The following is a 20,802-nucleotide window of genomic DNA, read 5'->3' on the forward strand; positions in this document are numbered from 1 at the left end:
TTACTATCACGTGTGACATCAATCTGTCCATTCTAAATATGTAATAACTGTTCCTGTATCAATTGATACCCATGTTGTATCAGTATTAAACATTTCTAATCATTTCTTTCACTAAACATCTGTTTATAAAATTTAACCCCATTTGTCAGAAATATTAAAGAAATGTCTTAATGGAAGATTTTAAAGCATGAGAGATTGACAGAGTTCTTGTTACTTTTACAACAATAGTGAATTGAACAGAATTCCCAAACTGATCGCTTTCAAAAATATATCAGGTATTTGTTGAAATTTGATGACCAAATGTTGATTTTCTCATTTCAGTAGGCTTTACATATAGCGCATTTACTTTAATCAACTGAATTATTTTTCCAAAACTGTACAAATTTTTTTTTGCTGCATTTCTTTCAAATTTTTACTTCATTTATCATCATGAGCAACAAAACTGCTGTGGTTTGCAAGAATTTGAAAGGATCTATTCTTTATTACTGTTTATCTCTTGTGTATTTGATGTAGAGTATCTTGACATGTTGTGGAAGATTTTATGGTATGTTCAAAGATTATGAAGCTGATTATTCTGAAATCACTCTCAATTTCTCCTGCACAATTTAGAACTGCAGCTGCAATATTTAGACACAATTCTCATTTCACTTCATGGCTTTACTTTGAATTGTAATATCAAGGAATTCCCAGTAATGAGAATAAAATAGCTTTGTTCAAATGGTTTAGGTAAACCAGGTTTACAATCTTACAAATGTGGATAAACCGTGGATAGTTACCTTTCTTCCACACTGAAGGTGTATTCTTTCTTCTGTTCCAACACTGATTTATCGCTCTTTTCATTAATTTCCCAAAGGTACACGGTGTTGTCACTGCACAGTGACAATAGGCGGCCCTGAAATGCATTGAAAATAAATATATAATACATGTACAAATACTCTGGTATTCTGTAGATTTCAGAGGGTAAATTCATTAAGTGATGATCAACAGTATGTATACACTGAACAAGAGGAAAATTAGATTATGGATATAAAACAAAACATGCATTGCACTTAAGCATGAGAATTTTACATATATATGTGATCAATATTATTTCTGAAATCAAATACAGTTTGTCTTTATAAGTCTGTTGAAGTGGAAACAGAATTTCCTCAGGGAACTTTATGAAATTAAGTATCACCTGCTCAGGTAAGAAAAACAGCTGATTGACAGACACATCAGATCTCAGCTCTACTGACCACTCCACACCTGGGGCTCCAAGTCTTGGGCTGGGTCAAGGAACATGTCTCAATGGTCAAAATTGTTACTGCACTGAATACACAAAGCCTATGAGGTCTTCAATATTTACAGAGCTGCGACACACACAAATACAACCTTTTCATACACATCTTTTGTGTTTAATTTCATCTGAAAAACTTGTACTGTGAATAATAAATCAGACTTTGTGAAAATTATTTCAATTAAATAGTAATTAGCCTAGCCTGGTCAGAGTCTGTATTGACCATTTGTCAAAACTCGAAATCAATACAGAACTGGTTTATATGTATGATTGTACTGGACGTGAAGAATTGATTTCTGATTCACCTGAACTTTCCTGTGTCTTAATCTACCTATGACTAAATTCTACTGCCCACACAAGCATCAGGATGAGTCAAGTTTATGTCAATGTCATCATTCCTTCTCTCTTTACAATTTCCCATTCATCTTAACACACAAGTTGACTTGTATTACCAGTTCATCCACTTCCAGAATTTAAAAAAAAAGTAGTAAAAATCAACATCTCAAAATTACATGGGAAATATTCAGCATTCATGCAATTGCATGTGAACAATCCAATTAAAAGTTCTACTGTAGACAGACTTTAATTTCATGGAGTCATAATTTCAAGGATAATCATTTTTGGTTTGATCCTAAATATGAAACTCCGCCGAGTTGCATGTGGCTTACATGAAATTGGATCCTTTTGCAGAGTTTATTTGACAGTAGACCTAGCAGAAATAAGTACCATGTGTAAAATCATTTATTTACAGTATTCAAACACAAAAAAGTTCAAAAGAATTATTAGCATATTTTGTCATCATATGTTTCAAAAAAATTCAAATAAAATACCCCTTTATATCACTTTAAGTAATGAATCATTGAAACTAATGACACATTTTAGCATTAAATCTATTGACACGTTTTAACAAAACATCTATGTTTCTAAGACAATGCCTTGAACCACCACACTGTATCTTAATACAGCATGTTAGAATTGTGCAAATACTTTATATGTTAAATATTGTTGAAACCTGTTGCATCTTAAAAAACTTGATATACATTCTTAGTGATACTTGTTGTTACCTATTTTGCATGACCTATTTTGGGTCTGAATTTTTACGATTATTTTAACTCTGTCAAAAGAAAACAAACACAACATTTATTTTTTACAAACAGACCGAAATCTGTGGATAAAGAGAACACAAAAGATTGCAATCAATAAGTTAGGAGAAGTTACAACTGGGTTAGGCGATTTAAATCTTGTCTGCCTGTGATTAGATCCAATATTCAATAATGTTCTGTAATGAAGAGGATTACACTCATGCAACAGGTCTGTGTGGGTACTACCACAAGGGAAGATAAACTTGATTCAAGGTGTGATTGAAAGGGTAAGCTCCCTTGCACAAAACAAAGATTATCTCACCTTTCTGCACAAATACACACACTAGTCTAATTACTTGGAACAACATCTGGTGGGACCAGAAATGTAGCTCAAGGAAACATAAATTACTATGTATACACAAGAGCTTACAGTGTAACATAATAGCAGTCACTAACATCCCAACTTCCACATGAACCCTTATTAGGCTCCCTTGTTTCCATCAGATCCATGCAATGAATTTCAAAATACACACCCATTAATGGTAAATCTTAACCATATATATATATATGCAAATAAAAAACAGACATGTTATCAATGATTCATGTGCAGTTTACAATTTAAGGAAGGATACATTTTGATTCTTCCTGTCTTTGTTCCAATGGCCAGCAGTTTTAGCTTTGCATCATACGCCATACAAGATGGTTTACTTGGAAATCCATGATCTAGACACTATTAAAATGAAAGAGACAACATATTTAAATTTAATTCCAACTCTATAACCATCTCATTTCCTACGTCAAACTCACATGTTCCTAAATTGAAGAGTTCTTGAGAACTTTTACTAACAAGCCAGACAATAGGTCCTGCTAGAAGAGAAGTGTTGCAGGACCTATACCTTTCTTGCATGAGTGCAGGACCCACAAAAAGCAACACAATTTATGAATTAAATATATTGCTGAATTACATATGATAATATCTGTAGTGCTATTTTACATATTCTCTATCAACAACCAACCTTTCTCCACTACTGCTGAAAAGTATACTCAGACCAATTTTTTCTTAATATCATATGCCTGTCCCTTTCCAGTTTGTTATTTCCATCATCAGGGCTCTCTCACTCCTTCCACACCTCCTTTTACAGCTTAGTGAACCACTTAATCGATCAACCAGTTAATACACATCACACTTGAAAACTAACAATGTATACTACAAATCTGAGGTACTCCGTGATAAACTAAAACATAATCTAAATTGATGAAATGAGAATTCTCAGGATAAATCAAAGAACAATAAATTTTGGCTGAGTCTAGGACTGATACGATTTTTAGTGGTCCCTATGAAAAAAATCTCTGCTATGATCGGAGGACTGATGATTTTCAAGAACTTTGTCCAAACAATTTAAAAAAATTTTTGTGTGAAAATTTCATCATAGATGCTCTACAACTTTAGTAAGCACAACAAGTTCTGCACTTTCATCTTTGCTACAATATGTTGTACAATAGTGTAGAAAATCAATCAGTAGCATTTCTAAAATCAATGTTATTGTATGGTGAACAATATTACACATGTATCCAAAATCTAACACCTGTTGCTTGTTTCTGTGATTAGACTTTGTGTGACATTTGATTCATTATTGACATTTATATATGCTCTGAAATCATAAAAAAATCAAACACATTACATATGATCAGTGAAGGGTTTTTAGTCTCAAGTGCTGGCTAACAGCAAACTCAAGACCCAAAGACCATTAACCAGGGCTTGAAGCTAACTTTTTATGTCACCAGTCCAGCCGGACAGATGGGGTATAATTTCAACCAGTCCGCAATTTTTTTTACCAGTCCAACAGTTTTCCAGAAATAATTAAACATATTTAATTTCGTTAATGTTATTAAAATGAAATTTAACTCGATATGTCTCAGACAATATTGTCACACTTAAACGAGGGGCCTCCGTGGCTGAGTGGTTAGAGCATCGTGTATAAAATTTCATAAGTATATGCTTTAGAAAATTAACCAGTCCCATCGGACTGATTAAAACAAATGTCAGTCAGTCCGCCGGACTTTTAACCAGTCACAGACTGACGGGCATATGTTAATTTTGAGCCCTGTTAACAGTCTTGAATTATTTTGCCAAATATTGTATCTTCAAGTTCTAATTATGAGTGGAACTCAACATTGCTGAAAGACAGGAATATAGTTTAACTTAAAATCCGAAATTTGATAAACTACAAAATGTTGCATATATGCACATATTTAAAGACTGTTTATAAAAATATATGGTTCTTGGTCGTGAAAATTCTGGAACTTCAGTGGAACATCAAGTTAGTAATTACTTGACACCTACATACCAGTATGTATGACTTTCATACTTAACATGATTTTACCATGACCTCCTTCTCAGTGAAACTTTTAAGTTTATATAACAATATGCATTTCAAAATATCATAAAATATAATTTTATGACTGTATCATGTGACAGTACCTGCATATACTTGTATAAAGAAAACTGTCAAACTAACACACGGGTAGTAAGTGTCCTTTAACACCTTTTTCTTTGACATGGATGAATTATTAATGATGTCAAAGAGAACATATGTCACTCCTTTCTATGTAGGAATTTTAAACAAGTTTGATGACATATGTTAGCTTATATAAGGGAGCTGAAGGTGACAAACAGGTGGATACTTCTTAAGAAATAAATATCTCCTCTGATGTATAATCTAAATAAAATTACTCAAGATAGATTTAAATACATTCCTACACAAAATTCCATGACTGTTCAAAGGAATTCAAAGGATAGGATACAATGCTTAAAATACTACATCCATGATACAATGTATGCATTATCTTGACTTCGAATGTATCAGTTTTAAGTTAATATGTACTTTCAGTTTCTTATCCCCCCCCCCCCCCTTCAGTAGATATCTTAGCTTGGCCTACTACATTTATCACAGCAGGTGTCAGAAAGGTGTCAAGGTTCACAAGCAACGTAATAACATACACACACATACATACAAAAAATAAAACATTATGTATGCTCAAATTATTTTATAATAAAAGGTGATTATAACAAAGTATAACTGATGCTGCACAATATTTATTTACGGTCGAGTGAGCATGACTCATCCCTCAGCCATTCAATATGTGCAACATGGCTGCCTACAGCAGTAAATGCACTCACCCGGCGGTATCCGAACAGTTCTTTCTTCAGTTGACCCCTCTCCTCGCTATCTTTCGGAGGATGCTTCCTCAGAAATTTAAACATTGCCGTCTTCTTGATATTCAACTTCCTCGCCTAAAATGAAACAACGCCGATAATGCCACACAAAGGTCCAAAAATCGATCCACGAATGCCGCAAAATATGTTAAGAATTATAACTTCAAAATTTATAATCAAGACTTGTAGTTTTAATAAATTTTACCTTGATGTAAATTTCGATCTACGATATGCTATAAGTATTCCAGTTACACTAAGCTACCCGTTCAAAGCGACCAGATCCCGCGCTTGTTTTTGATCAACTTTAAACACCCTGCCCCCCGTGACCTCGTTTAAATAAATCCTTCCGCGTCTCATCTATCTTACATTCAAATGTTGTCGTCAGCTAATTGATTTGAAAGCTCTTTTTTAAAACACATAATTCAATTTATTGTTGTTTGTTTTTATTCAACACATAGATATAACTTTGAAGAAAAAGTATGCTTTTCCTCAATTTAGTGCACTCTATTTCCTTGCGTAAGATATAAACATGAAGTGAAAAGGTCTGACGCGTCTGTGACGATTACGTAAACGTTCTCAGCGTGCCAAACCACATGTGGAGGTGTCAAAAGGAAAAATATGCGCAATATTAAAAGGGGAAGGCAACTCAAGTTGGGCTGGGTATTTTTTCTCCATGATAAATGATAGGATTAATTATATGATATAAATTTGTCTTAATATTATTTGCAGACTAAAATGTTTCTGCAAGTTACAGATTTTTACTATATCAAAAATACAACCCAACCCCCCAACAAAAATGTAGACTAGTTTTTGATATATAGGTAAATGTACTATTTCTTGGGTGGTCAGGCTATAGAATGTACACTTTGTAAAATTACACACGTACATTTTGTAACCGGTTGATATATATAAAACTAACATTAGAACATTAAAAGGTATGACTACATCCGTCCTAGAGTCAAAACCCTGGATTGTGAAATTCACCATTTGTTGTAGGCCTACATCCTTTTCTGCTATATACCTAGGTATGCATTTAGATTTTATACAGTATCAGCAAACTCACACATAAATACTATATACTAAGTTTGGTTCCACCCTGGGGGTCAGAACCCCTACCCCGAGGATCATCAAATTTACATTTTTGGTAAAGGACTACCTGCTCTCTCTAAATATCCATTTAGTTTCAATTTAGTATCAATAGCACTTTTAAAGAAGATGTTATTTAAGTGTTTTACACATAAACACTATACAGTAAGTTTGGCCCCGCCCTGGGGTCAAAACCCCTATACCCCGGGGATCATGAAATTTACAATTTTGGTAGAGGCCTTCCTGCTCTACATCACTAAGCATTTAGTTTTTCTTACTTATGTGCGGTTGTAGAGAAGAAGATTTTTGAAAATTGGTCAATTTTGGGCAGTTTTTTTTTACCCGCTCCTAAGGCCCCAGGGGTGCAGGAATCCGGCTGAAATTTACAATTTATGCCCCCCACCCCACCCTTCACCCAAAGATGCTTCATACCAAATTTGAAAAGAATTGGAATGATCGTTATCAAGAAGTTAAAATTTTCTATTCTTCACACATTTAATAACAATCTAATTAAAATTAGATCTTGCATCCTCTTCCCAGTTTTCGATGCGTCGCTTCCACGCGACGTATCGAAAACTGGGGAGCGGATGGAGAATCTAATTTTAATTAGATCGATTTAATAACTGACCATTTTGGCCCCACCCTGATACCACCCCCACCCACACACCCCTGGGATCATCAAATTTACAATTTTAGTAAGGGAATACCTGCTCTTTCTAAATATCCATTTAGTTTCAATTTAGTATCAATAGCACTGAAGAAGATGTTATTTTTAAAGTGTTTTATACATAAACACTATATAGATAGTTTGTCCCCGCCCTGGGGTCAGAACCCCTACCCCAGGGATCATGAAATTTACAATTTTGGTAGAAGCTTCCTTGCTCATCATTACTAATCTTCACAAGTCAAGAGTTATTGATTCGTTACCTCGAAGATGATCATTACTATATACATGCACGGGCACTGGAAGTTAATGTAAATATATAGTATGTGCATATATATATTTACATTAACTTCCAGTGCCCGTGTATACATGTACTCATTTTCATGAAATTTACAATTTCCGGTCTCCTTTACCTACTGATGTTACATACCAAATTTGGTCAAGATTGGCGAAGTCGTTTCTGGGAAGAAGTTGTTAACGGACGACGCCGGACGCAGACCAATAGCAATAGGTCACCTGACTGACTGAGTCTGGTCCCCGCCCCCGACACTCCTAATTGGTCACTCGTTTTGGAGTGATCAAAGAGTGGCGGGGCGGGGACCAGACTACTGACTGACTCAGGTAACCTGAAAAGACCAACAATACGAACAACAGTGAATTGTAAAATTTTTGGGACGACCTGTCCCTTCCTCAGGACGATAGAATATTTACATAGAAAGGAAAACAAAAAGCAAACTAACACTAAAACTAAACTACAAAAGCTGATAACAAACAAAACGTCTACATATTTATTCTGTTTCCTAAAAAACCAATTTCCGGTACTGTTCCAAGCTGTAACATTGGACAGACTTCCTAGAACAACTGGTAAAATTTAACATGCTTAACATCAAGTTTGCATCCTTTATAGTTTGATGAATAACCCACCAACCCCCCTCCTTTCAACCCCATGGATCCATTTTCATACGTAAAATAATGTATCGTGAATATATATCAGTGTGTCGCCTTATTCATCCTAGAATTAAATGATACACTGGTGTTGATGAATTTGAATGATGCAATTACATGTATAAGTATTCACATTTCATATCATTTTGACCCAAAGACTCGTTAAAAGTTGAATAAATCTTAAACATTTTGCCCCCCCCCCCCCCCCATATGGATCCGCCCTTGTATATCTATATAATATCAAAATTTTATGTATTGGTGATTTATTTATCTGCTACTGCCAGAAACAGAAAGCCTATCACGTACATGTTATCAAAATGATTTATTCCAAGTTGTAAGGAACCATAAGTTTACCAGGTTTCCTTGAGATGAAGGCGTAGAGCCCACGTGCATTCATTCAGGAACCTGCGTGTTTGATACTATCTTAAATTGGAAACGTATAAGGATGCTTGCAGACATGCTTACATAATATCAACATTTAATATAGTACAAGTCGTATTGATATACATTGCAACATTGTGTATACATTAATTTCAATACAATGTATAATTGTCAAATAAGGTTGACAATTATTTTTATTGTTCTAATTCGTTACACTCAACCGAACATAAATAATTTATACTATAAATAAACACAGTGTGTGTATAAAAACGCTCTCAAGAGTGCAGTTTACTGACATCTAAAATTAAGTATATATAAGATCATCTTCTTTGTAAAAATACATCTTCTGTTCTCTACAATGAGAAATTAAGATCAGTAATAAAACAATTCATAGCCTTCGAATGGGGCTAATTCCTTACTCGCAAAATCACGAGAAGCCGTGCTTCTCTAATTTAAATACCTGTATAACAGGTAACAGAAACTTAAATAGAAACCAATGAAATTTGGTTTCCGGTAAATATATAAACAAAACACGTGTTCGATATACACGCATGTAACTATAACTACAATAAATACATCTGTCGATCTATTTCGCGACATTTTTTGTTATCTATGCAATGTAATTTTATCGGTAATTTTTCATGGCAATTCAATTTCTTCTCGCATCAAGAACAAAATCTAGTACAGCAGCAAATGGGGAAAAATACAAAAAAGTAGGGGGGGGGGGGTCAGTGGTCGGGTGCGCGTTTCTAAGGATCTACACTGTTATGGTCCGAAGTATATGTACATTGTAGGTAGATTGAAGGGGACTGAAAGCAATTTACTTCATCATATTTTGAAAGGTTGATATATCCATGGATATATATATTTTAAGAACTAAGTGCGGCAATAGTCATATCTGGCCCTAAACATTCTTTCGGTAAAATTCGGTAATTTTCGTGTCAAAAATAAAAAAGGACGATTCTCTTACCCAAGATGTGCATGTTTCCTTTAGATCTAGATAACGCCACAAAGCTAGTAAACTGTCTAAAATACGCATTCAAATTATAAACACGATGGATCGACGATCTAATTATATATTCCTTATATTTTAGATCCGCTCGCATACACGTGCATGTATGCAAGTATGCGAACAGATCTATCATCTGATTAAAATTAGACTGTATACATCGAACTTATACATATACTAGCCGAAAAAAGAAACTGTGCATTATCTAATATATGAAAGAAAGAAAAATGATAAAAAATAACAATGAACAAATTTTATTTTTTGTAATACTGTTAACAAATGTATTCGTTACATTTCATAATCCATTAATGTTAACATCGAATAACGTCAACTTCAGCACACTCGAAAGACACTGGTATTCGAACTTGAATTAACAAAGTTAACAACGCGTGTGACCACCATTTGCATTCACACATGCTTGACAACGGCGCCTCATTGATGCCACTAAAGTGTTCAGAAATGCTTGAGGGATGTTGTTCCAGATGTTGGTTAAAGCCTGACCTAAATCAGTCAATGTCACTGGCTGATTTGGTAAACGGCGTAGACGTCGTTCCATTTCCTCCCAGAAGTGCACGATCGGCGATAAATCGGGGGACACAGCTGCAGACCAAGGCAAGACATTGACATTCTGTTGAACAAAAATGTCCCCGACTACGGCATACTATAAAACCTGGCCTGCCCCATTGGCCTGGCCTGGCCTCAAAATTGGCCTGGCCCCAATTTTGACCTCTAATTATGCTCCATCCCAAATTTTGGCCTGGCCTCAAAAGTTGGCCTGGCCTCAAATTTGGCCTCTAAAATTATTTTTGGCCTCAACAAAAAAAAAAAAAAAAATTTATTCAAAATTTTGATTGATTTGATTGATTTATTATTGGTTTTAGTTTTTCAAAGTCATAGCACATAAATGATACGTTTCTGTTGTTTTGTAAATGTGCACTTTGAAATAATCATGAACTGACACCAATCTGATTGATTTTATTGATTATATATTGATCAGTGTATTGAATAAATCATTTTCTTTTCCCTTCATATTTGTATGTACTAGTACACAACAAAACCGATTGCACAACTAATGAAACAATTGGCATATTGATTTTGTTTCAGAATTATGATTAATTTCATTGATTTATTATTGGTGTTAGTTTTTCAAAGTTGTAGAAATAAAATGATATATGTACATTAAAATAAACATGAAATACTACCAATCTGATTGATTTTATTGATTATCTATTGATTAGTTTACTGACAAAATCATTTGCTTTTTGATGTAAATAATCTGATATCCCACTACAGTACTAGTGTTACATGTTTATTCAAATAGTTTAAACAGATATGAACATCCTTAATTCATCAAAAGTTGTAGTTTCAATCTGTATGATTTATGCTAGTGTTTTTATTCCTAAATATCAAACTCAATGTTCTTATCAATGAGAGTGATTAAGGCGGTACACTACATTGCAGTGTGTGAAGTGTGATGATTCATCATTAAACTAGTGTGAATTTGTTTTTTAAATTCATTAGCAATAAGTGAGGTGAATCATTAGTAAAATGAGAGTTTTCAATGTGCATATTTACAAAACAACACAAACATATCATTTATGTACAACACTTTTGAAAAATCAAAACCAATAATAAAACAATGGAGTCAATCATAATTGTGAAAAAATCAATAAGCCAATCATTTCATTAGTTCCATATACTTTTTTGGTGTGTACTAGTACATATGTTAGGAAGGGAAAAAATCATTTAATCAATAAAGTGATCAATAGATATTCAATAAAATCAATCAGATTGGTGGTAGTTCATGATTATTTCAAAGTGCACATTTACAAAACAACAGAAACATATCATTTATGTGCCATGACTTTAAAAAACTAAAACCAATAATAAATCAATGAATTCAATCGAAATTTTGAATAAAAAATTTTTTTTTGGTTGAGGCCAAAAAAATTTTTAGAGGCCAAATTTGAGGCCAGGCCAACTTTTGAGGCCAGGCCAAAATTTGAGATGGAGCATAATTAGAGGTCAAAATTGGGGCCAGGCCAATTTTGAGGCCAGGCCAGGCCAGGCCAATGGGGCCAGGCCAGGTTTTATAGTATGCCCCCGACTACACGTGCAACATGTGGCCTTGCGTTGTCTTGCTGCAGAGTGATGTGATTTTGCTGTCTCTGTATGAAGGGTATCACATGGCGCTGAATAATTTCGTCTCGATAGCGTACACCGGTGATATTTCCATTAACAATTTGTAGAAGGGTCCTTCCACGTGCTGTTATTCCACCCCACACCATAACGCTACCTCCACCGAATTGTCGACGTTGCACTGACAACACAAGCGTCCTGTTACCGTTCCCCAACGCGACGATACACTCTACAACGGCCGTCACTGCTATCCAAATGAAATCTGGATTCATCAATGAATAGAATATTGGCCCAGTCCCAGTGGCGGATTTAGAGGGGGGCACAGCCCCCTAACATTTTCAAATTTAAGGTAAATCGCGGTATCTTGTTTCGGAAAATGTACTAAACGATAAAGGAAACAATAATTTCGTCCACTCCAGGAAAAATAAATGACAAAATCTTTTGATTTCTTGAATACTTTATTGGGAGAACTTTTAAAAACCCTTAAAATTTGTGTCATTTTATTAATTTCACCTTATTAAAATGATAGAAAATAGTACAAATGACTAAATAGGAGACATATTTCAAGCCCCATAAAATCGGTAAAATCCAGGAGCATCCGGGGGCTTCGCCACCTGGGCCCCCACCAGGGCTTCGCCCTGGACCCACTGCCTCATAAAGTGGCGCCCCCCCCCCGTAACCGCAATTCCTGGATCCGCCCCTGAGTCCAGTATTCTGAATCGCAGATGTCGTCTGCACCACGCTATATTCTAGCGATACGATGACGTCGAAGCAGTATTGGGCGCACCGCTGGACGTCTTGGTCTGATGTTGTGCTCGCGCAGACGATATTATGCACAGTTCTTGGACTGATTGGTCGAAGTCCAGGAATGCTACGAGCAGTCAAACTTGCTGTCTGGAAACGATTTCTCACAAGTGCACAAGTCTAATGTGGTTGTCCTGTCGACGCGACTTCATACGAGGACGCTCGTATCACTCCATTCCTTAAAAGCAATGGAGCGATACTCGTACATTAACCCTTACATAAACAACATGTGTTCACTAACCATGAAAAAGTCTGTGCATCTGAGTCGGGTACTATTCGATATTGTTGAAAAACAACACCTTTATCGATTGTTTACATTTTATAAATATAAACAATAAATATAGAAAAATTATACTAAATTTTTAATGCACAGTTTCTTTTTCCCGCTAGTATATATATGTATTTAAATTTTTCAAAGTACAGGTTAGTATACATCTATTTGATTTGATCATGGTTCATTTCATTTTTGTAAATACATGAGGTTATGAACTGTGACGCTTTACGCCGGTCATACTTCATAAAGCGCGTTAGCTTTTGAAAAGTATGCCGCGTGAAGAGTTGCACTTCATAACCTCATGTGTAACATTCTACTTTCATTTCTGTCGGAATTCCCAGCCGTTATTTAAAATAGACGTACTGTATTCATCAAAATTCATACGCGCATTGTTCGCAACTGCAGTTTATTCATGAGGAAAATGTTATCATTACAACTTGTAAAGAAAACATTGAATTGATTGATTGTACATATATTATTTAACGTCCCACTCAAGAATTTTTCACTCATATGGATACGTCACCATTGCTGGTGAAGGACTGCAAAATCAAGGCCTATGCTCGGCACACCTGCTTTGATACGGGGGCCTCGGCTTTTGCGGTCTCATCCGAAGGACCGCCCCATTTATTCGCCTATTATAACAAGCAAGGGGTACCCAGGACGTATTCTAACCCGGATTCCAACAGGACTGAAAACATTGGAAATATGAATGTTTAAGACATGATTTTCATGATTGATTGATTGTTTATGGTTTTATGCCGTTTTGGCATTTCAGTTTTGAAATATGCATTCATACCCTCATGAGGGTTTGAACTTCGACGCTTTACGCCTGCTTCATGAAAAGTATGCAGGCGTGAAGCGTTGATGTACATACCTTCATTTATTTTCAAAATGGAATTTTCATTTCTGTAAGAGAATTTCCAGCCGTTAAAATAGTCATACTATATTTATCAAAATTCATACGCACATCGTTCACAATCATGATCGAGGAGATTGTTATATATCGAAGGCAAACACACATGAACTAGCGCGGCTATTGAGAGAAAATGTCGAGACCGGGACCGGCTTTTAGCATTGCTTTTATTTGTCAGTCCCACCGGTCCCGAAGTTCACATATTATTTTACGAAAGAAGAAAATGATATGATCAATCAACTATCAGAATGAAGGCATGGTATGTCATACCTAAGTTAACGGAAAATGGAGCTCAACTATCCTGATATATTCTGTTTTTATTGAATAAAGAAATCTGGGACCGGGACCGAAGACCGGGTTTTAGTCACAGGACCGAGACCGAAGACCAGGACCGAGACCGGGTTTTAGTCAGTACCGACAAATTTAAAATTTCTGAAATGAAAAAGATAATGTTTTATTACAAATATACACTAGTGCATATTAGTATTTATGTCGCTTAAACCGTTCCTTACTTCATATGCGACCTGGGTTTATAACTGTGATGTGTAAAAACCAACATATCGCTACAAAGAACACAGGATGGTAAGATTGATATATAGTCTTCTCAGGAAAGCATTTAATTTATTTGAGATCGACAACTTGCATGTAAGTGATAATTTAATTTTACACTTCTCCACCATATATAGGTTATGTATAACAGACGACTTGTTGAAAATGCTTTAGGCTATATCAGCTGCAGATCTGTAGCTCTCTGGGGGAAAAAAATGGGACAAACCAATATTTTCCCAGAGATCTGCAGCTAGCTTTATGTATGGTAGAAAGAATCAAAGAAAAATTCATTAGCCTATATTTTATAGGGGAAAACAATTTTCCGGAGAAAGTCACATTGTTATATCTACGAAAGCCTATTAGAATCAAACTATGGGGGAAAAATAAATAGAAAGGCGTTATAACGCGGAAAAAGTTGTTATAACGCAGATTGAAAGGCGTTATAACGCATAAAGGTGTAATTACGCGGAAAAGACGTGATTACGCGAAAAAAGGTGTTATTATGCCTTTCCAAAGGGATGCGCACTTACACCATTCCAAAAGGCATTATATTACACCTTTCCAAAAGGTGTAGTTACGCCTTTTCAAGAGGCGTTATCACGCCCTTCTAGAAAGGCGTTATTACGCCGTTCAAAAAGGCGTTATTACCTTTTCAAGAAGGCGTTAATGAAGGAAAAGACATCTTTGCATATCCATTTTGACACACAATATGTATGAGATTAACAATCTTGCACGAAAAAACTAACAGAAAAACAAACAGACTGACAGACAGATGATCACGAGTGCCTCGCCACGATATGTCCCATCTTATCATGTTCGTTAGTCTGATAATCCCGTTTTGCATTTGATAATTATACCTACCGTATAGTTTCCAAAGTTAGATATACTACTAATTTCACAAATCGTTAATCATTATGAAAATAAAGACTTAGGCCATGCAGGGAAAGTTTTGGAATAACACTTGGACCATGCATCATATTTCTATTCCTTGTATTTCTGTTCAGGTAACAGGAAAGACAAGTTATAATTTATAATTTTAGGGATATTACGCTTTAACACTTACTCAATTTTTAATAAGAATTTACACATAGATATAGTAAATGATGATATACATGTATATATATATATATATATATATATATATATATATATATATATATATATATATGATGAAAGCTGTAGCATTAAAATGCACTATGACACTTAAAGTGGCCCATTTCATGACTGGGAACATCAAAATATCAATGAATTTGCAAGCTCTGAGGGTGGTTGCATGTCATCCTATGTTATTGACTAGGATATTTTTTTACTTGCTGATTTTTAAAACACATGGTACAACTACTAATTTCATGTCAAAGTTTAGGAAATTTTGCTGTTTAAATTTTTTTTTTCAAATGCTAGGGCCAGATTTTAATAATAACTCAAATGCATTTCCACATATTACATAAAAGTTTTTTTTTTAATGTTAGGCTATTCGGGTAAACATTGACTAATGCATGTACCAGTGCTAAATCAGATCCGAGACTTTGATTTGTAATGCAACACATGCAGGATCCGACACTAATATTTAATTAAATTTATACCAGACACTACTAACCATAATATTGAATACTACATGCAATAATTGTAAAGTTAATGCATGTACATACTTGGTTCACTTCAATCAACAGAAGCAAGATAAGTTTACATAATTTTCTTGAATAACCAAAAAAAAAAAAAAGAAAAGAAAAATTAGTATTCTTATCATGTGCCTAGTCTTACCAAAGTCATTATTTTTCGTTTCTGTCAGTTTAACTTTCCATTTATATACTGCGTATATTTAGTCTGAATGAATTACATCTCTATCTAATACTTTCTTAGTAGTATATGTATGTATAGGACTAGGATTTAGAACTCTCTCTCTCTCTCTCTCTCTCTCTCTCTCTCTCTCTCTCTCTCTCTCTCTCACTGAATACCTTAAGTAACCATTAAGAAATGATTTAATCATTATAGATATATAATACCATTAATGAATAAAAAAAGAAGAAAAATATTGCAAACATATGTATATATAGTCTAGATGTGTAAAAATAATATTTAAAAAATAAAAATCCAAACTTATTTCAATAAGTCTCATTCATACTCGAGATATGTGGATCAGTACATAATGCTAAATGTACATTTAAATGAATTAGAGATCAAACCTCCGTAATAAAACAAGAATAAACACCTGTCGATCTGACAATTTTTGGTTTTTGAAAGCACAAATAATCAGGCTCTAATAATTTAAGTGTTTAATTCATTGTAAAAACCGATGAAAGAAACAGACTCCATAAAAATGTGCGTATACACATTATATATGCCTTTTATATTTTTAAAAATGCGTGCCCCAAAATTATTGCCGGAACTAAATTTTCAAGGGCCGGTACCAAACTCCCCGTCGAGGCCTCATTACGTCACAGTGCCTACGAATAGCAAACGAACTCTGGTGGAAGTTTGGGGCCGGTACGTAAATTTTAGCCCGGAACGAAAATTACAGGTATTTAGCGTTCCGGCGGGAACGCTAAACTATCCGTAGATAAATTATGCGACACCGAACGACAGTATGTACTGTCACACACACTTTAAATAAGATCATTTCGATTTGCTGACCAAACAACAGAGGGAAATAGTAACTTGTTGATTATCTTTTTATTTACAACAATTGAGTATTAAAAAAATATCCGAAGATGGTAAAATAACGTTTCGATAAGATAATTCACATCGCACATTTTCTCATTTACCAAATCAAACGCTTCCAAGACTATCCATAAGTTGTGTAACTCAGCTATTATATGCATATAATTATTTTCTCGTAATTACGAGAAAATTTTCTCGTAATAACGAGATCTTTTCTCGTAATTTTGAGATAATTATTTCGAGATCTTTTCTCGTAATTTCGAGATAATGAAATGTGAATTTATTATTTTTTTTACATGATACTAATAAACTTTCTTAGATAAACAACAAACAAAACTAATTAAATATCTTTTTGTTTATACATGCATCATGTGTTTACCGGATGTTTGCGTGTGTGTACATACATGCTGTGTACTTGCACTAAGAGCACTGTCCGTAGATTTACTTGTACAGTACCGTACTTACATGTATATATAGAGGTCAAACGATCCTGTGAATTAGACTAAGAGTGTTGCTAAAATGTCCGTTGTATAAGATAACCGTGCAAGGAACCCGATGTTTCAAACTGAGTGAGAAGGAAACCTGCAATATCAAGAATATCCGAGTAATTTTACAACAGAATAATCAGTGTAGATATGCTAAGTATTATTCCATCTGAATGAGCTAGTATTGCCAAATTCTCTCTATTACTAAATCCCGAACCAAAATATATTTAGAAGAGATTGTTAATCTCATACATATCATGCGCCAAAACGGATCTGCAAAGATGTCTTTTCCTTTGATATAAATATTAATTTGCGTAATAACGCCTCTTGGAAAAGCGTAATAAAGCTTTTTTGGAAAGCCGTAATAACGCCTTTTTTGAGTTTTAATTAACGCCTTTCAATCTGCGTTATTACGCCTCTTTATACGCCCGTCGAAGACGAGACGTATTATGGTATGGCCACACACACATATATATAAAGGGACAGGTTGTCCTGAAAATTTGACAATTCACTGTTGTTCGTGTCGTTGGTCATTTTTAGTGCTTAATATATATATATATATATATATATATATATATATAGGTAAAAAATAAAAAAAAAGATACACGAAGACGTTTAGTAAAGCTTTAGCGCTTTCATTTCAAATCTTCAGAAGCTTTACATTTAGTAACATAGCGACGTTTTACCTATACTTTTACCGATCATTGCGAAAAGTAATTATTATCTATCTATCTATCTATAATCTTGACTTTGGAGTTTGACCGAAATTTCAAAATCTTAACCTTGCTCATAACTTTTGAATGGCGATTCGTAGGGTTCTCATATTTCATGCATGCATTTCTCGTGACTAGACATTTTTGGTATAAAAAATTGACCTTGTGATCTTGACCTTGGAGTTTTGACTTATTTTTAAAGAAAACATGACCTAGACAATATCTCCTGAACTAATCAAGGTAGAGCTTTCATATTTAGTATATAGATTCTTTATGTCAGAAAATTTCATTTGATGCCATGATATTTGACCATGCAACCTTGGATTTGGAGTTTGACTCAAATTTTAACTGAAACTTTAACCTTCCTCATAACTTTTAAATGGCGAGTGAGTATATGCATTCCTTGAGACAAGACCTTTCCTTTGGTACCAAAAGTTTTGACCTTGCAACATCGACCTTGGATTTTGACCTACTTTTAAGAAAAATTAACCTAGGCATTATCCTCGAAACTGTTTAAGGTAGGGCTTTTATATTTTATATATACATTCCTTATAAGACCTTATTTTCATACCATGAGTTTTAATCTTGTAACATTATGTCATGGTTATATTGTGACCCTATGGGGCTAGGTTGTGGTCAAAATATGGGGTAAAAAATTTGTCAAGGGAATAAAGATTGCAAAACTTTTAAAAATCACAATACCTGAACAACAACAGGTGACTTGTGAGCGATGTGGCTCGATTGGAGAATCATGCACTATGAAGAGGTTTGATAACCTTGTGACATTCAACCATTAATCAAAAAATTTAAAACTGTTTTTAGGGCATTGGCAAGTTAATTTAATTTTTGATAGAATAAACTTAAGCTTATACTAACACTGTGAAATACACAATTCATTTGCACACAACTTCTTCATTTTAGTTACAACCCCCTGGAAAACATCCACTTTTACAGTTAGATATTAATCAACAGTCAATGATTTACATAAAATTAACTAATACATGTATATTCATTAATCAGTGCAGCAAGGAAGCATTCAGTTGTTCACAGTTGCTTTATATAGCAATAGGCAACAAGAAATACACAACTATCTCGAGTATGTTTTTCTCCAGGGTGTGTTACCCTGTCAATGCCATTAACTTTTAACTACAAGTGCGAGGTATTTTGCATTTAGTGGGTATAATCCTCATGATAAAACCTTTCCAACAGTTCATGGAACAGGCAACTTAGACTGCACCATCGTCAGGGGCATTCCTGTTTCACAAATATATCTTGGAGGGGCCATATTAGATTCTACTACAAAATCTTACGAAAGCCCTAGCAAAATTGTTTTCTGAAATCTGAAATCTTTCTGATTCTGAAATCTAAATTCAGCTTTATACTAGCATAGTAAAACACAAGCCACTCCTTCTTAGTTTAGGATTTATTTTTTAAACAATTTATTCCTTGCATGATGTCTTTCTACCAAGCCTTGAATGTTGTATGTGACCATGAAAAAAAGTTTTTCTAATTTCATAACAATTTCATACCTGTGTGCAGTTGCATTTCATGGCAAAATTAGCAAACATGCACTAGGATATATCTAGATGATTATAGGTAAAGGTGGACATTAACTTGTGAAATAATGAAAGAAAAAATGAATAAATATGACTAGATCAAACACATAAATGCAATGAAAACTTTTGTAGTTCTTATATTACCTGTATGTCATTATGACAAAATACATGTATTTTCAAGCAAAATGCCAGGATTTTTTACATGCTAAATTTTTACCATTGAAATAAGAATTTTACAAATGATCAATTTCATAACACCAGTAATGGCTATACCAATTCAGAAACGTTCCAGTCGTATATATAATGCCATGAATTCCTGTACATAGAAACATATTTCTCATGAAAGCTGCTGTAGATTTATAAAAATATCAGACTGTACATATAAGTGGGACAGAGAATTTGCATTAAATGCTAGTGACCTTGTTAATCATATGTCTATAGTGTGTATGACAGTAAAACTATGACAAAAATCTACCTTTTTAAAAAAGTTTAAAAACTGGAAAATCTAGGACATTTATGGTCTACAAAAGCAAAAGCAAAAGCTTTGTTCACTAAGTTTTCTACATTTAACTAATTTTACAATAATTTCATCAGTAGAAAAATCATTAATGCCTTGTACTATCATTGATCATTTTATAAAAATATGCATACATTGGTTGTACCTGTGTATAGGATATATATCCCTGGTAGAAAGACTGGAAAAAATTTTTGGGTATAAAAATATCATAAAATCATTTTCTTTTATAATTACCAAAAGACATGAAAGAAAATCATTAAAAATGTTATTTTAATGGAAACAAAAGCACCAACATGCAAAAAAATCTTTTAAGCGCTAAATGCACGATTTATATATTATATACCACTGATTTAAAAATTTCCTTGTAAAAATAAAATATCCAATTTTTTTCAACAAGTGTACATTGAACAGATATGGAGGATTTCTCCTTGCTTAATGAGGAATAAATTTCTTTCCTCACAATTGCATGAAATGTCAATGCAGTTATAAAGGCAAAGGAATGCATAGTTTCTTCCACATTTGCTCCCCTTTCAA

At 34.1% G+C, this 20,802-nt stretch overlaps 1 protein-coding gene across 1 annotated transcript in view; it reads right to left on the reverse strand.

The window, feature by feature from the left end:
* LOC125669058 (lethal(2) giant larvae protein homolog 1-like) overlaps positions 1-20,802 on the reverse strand; it is a 62,194-nt gene that overhangs the window by 15,424 nt on the left and 25,968 nt on the right. The window contains exons 15-19 of the mRNA XM_056161399.1: positions 7,825-7,951; positions 5,540-5,653; positions 2,991-3,088; positions 1,178-1,259; positions 777-892 (exon numbers count right to left, since the gene is read on the reverse strand). Coding sequence (XP_056017374.1) covers positions 777-892; positions 1,178-1,259; positions 2,991-3,088; positions 5,540-5,653; positions 7,825-7,951 — 537 coding nt within the window. The remainder of the gene's footprint in view (positions 1-776; positions 893-1,177; positions 1,260-2,990; positions 3,089-5,539; positions 5,654-7,824; positions 7,952-20,802) is intronic.

This window comes from Ostrea edulis, chromosome 4 (genome assembly GCF_947568905.1).
Source record: "Ostrea edulis chromosome 4, xbOstEdul1.1, whole genome shotgun sequence".
Lineage (NCBI taxonomy): Eukaryota > Metazoa > Mollusca > Bivalvia > Ostreida > Ostreidae > Ostrea > Ostrea edulis.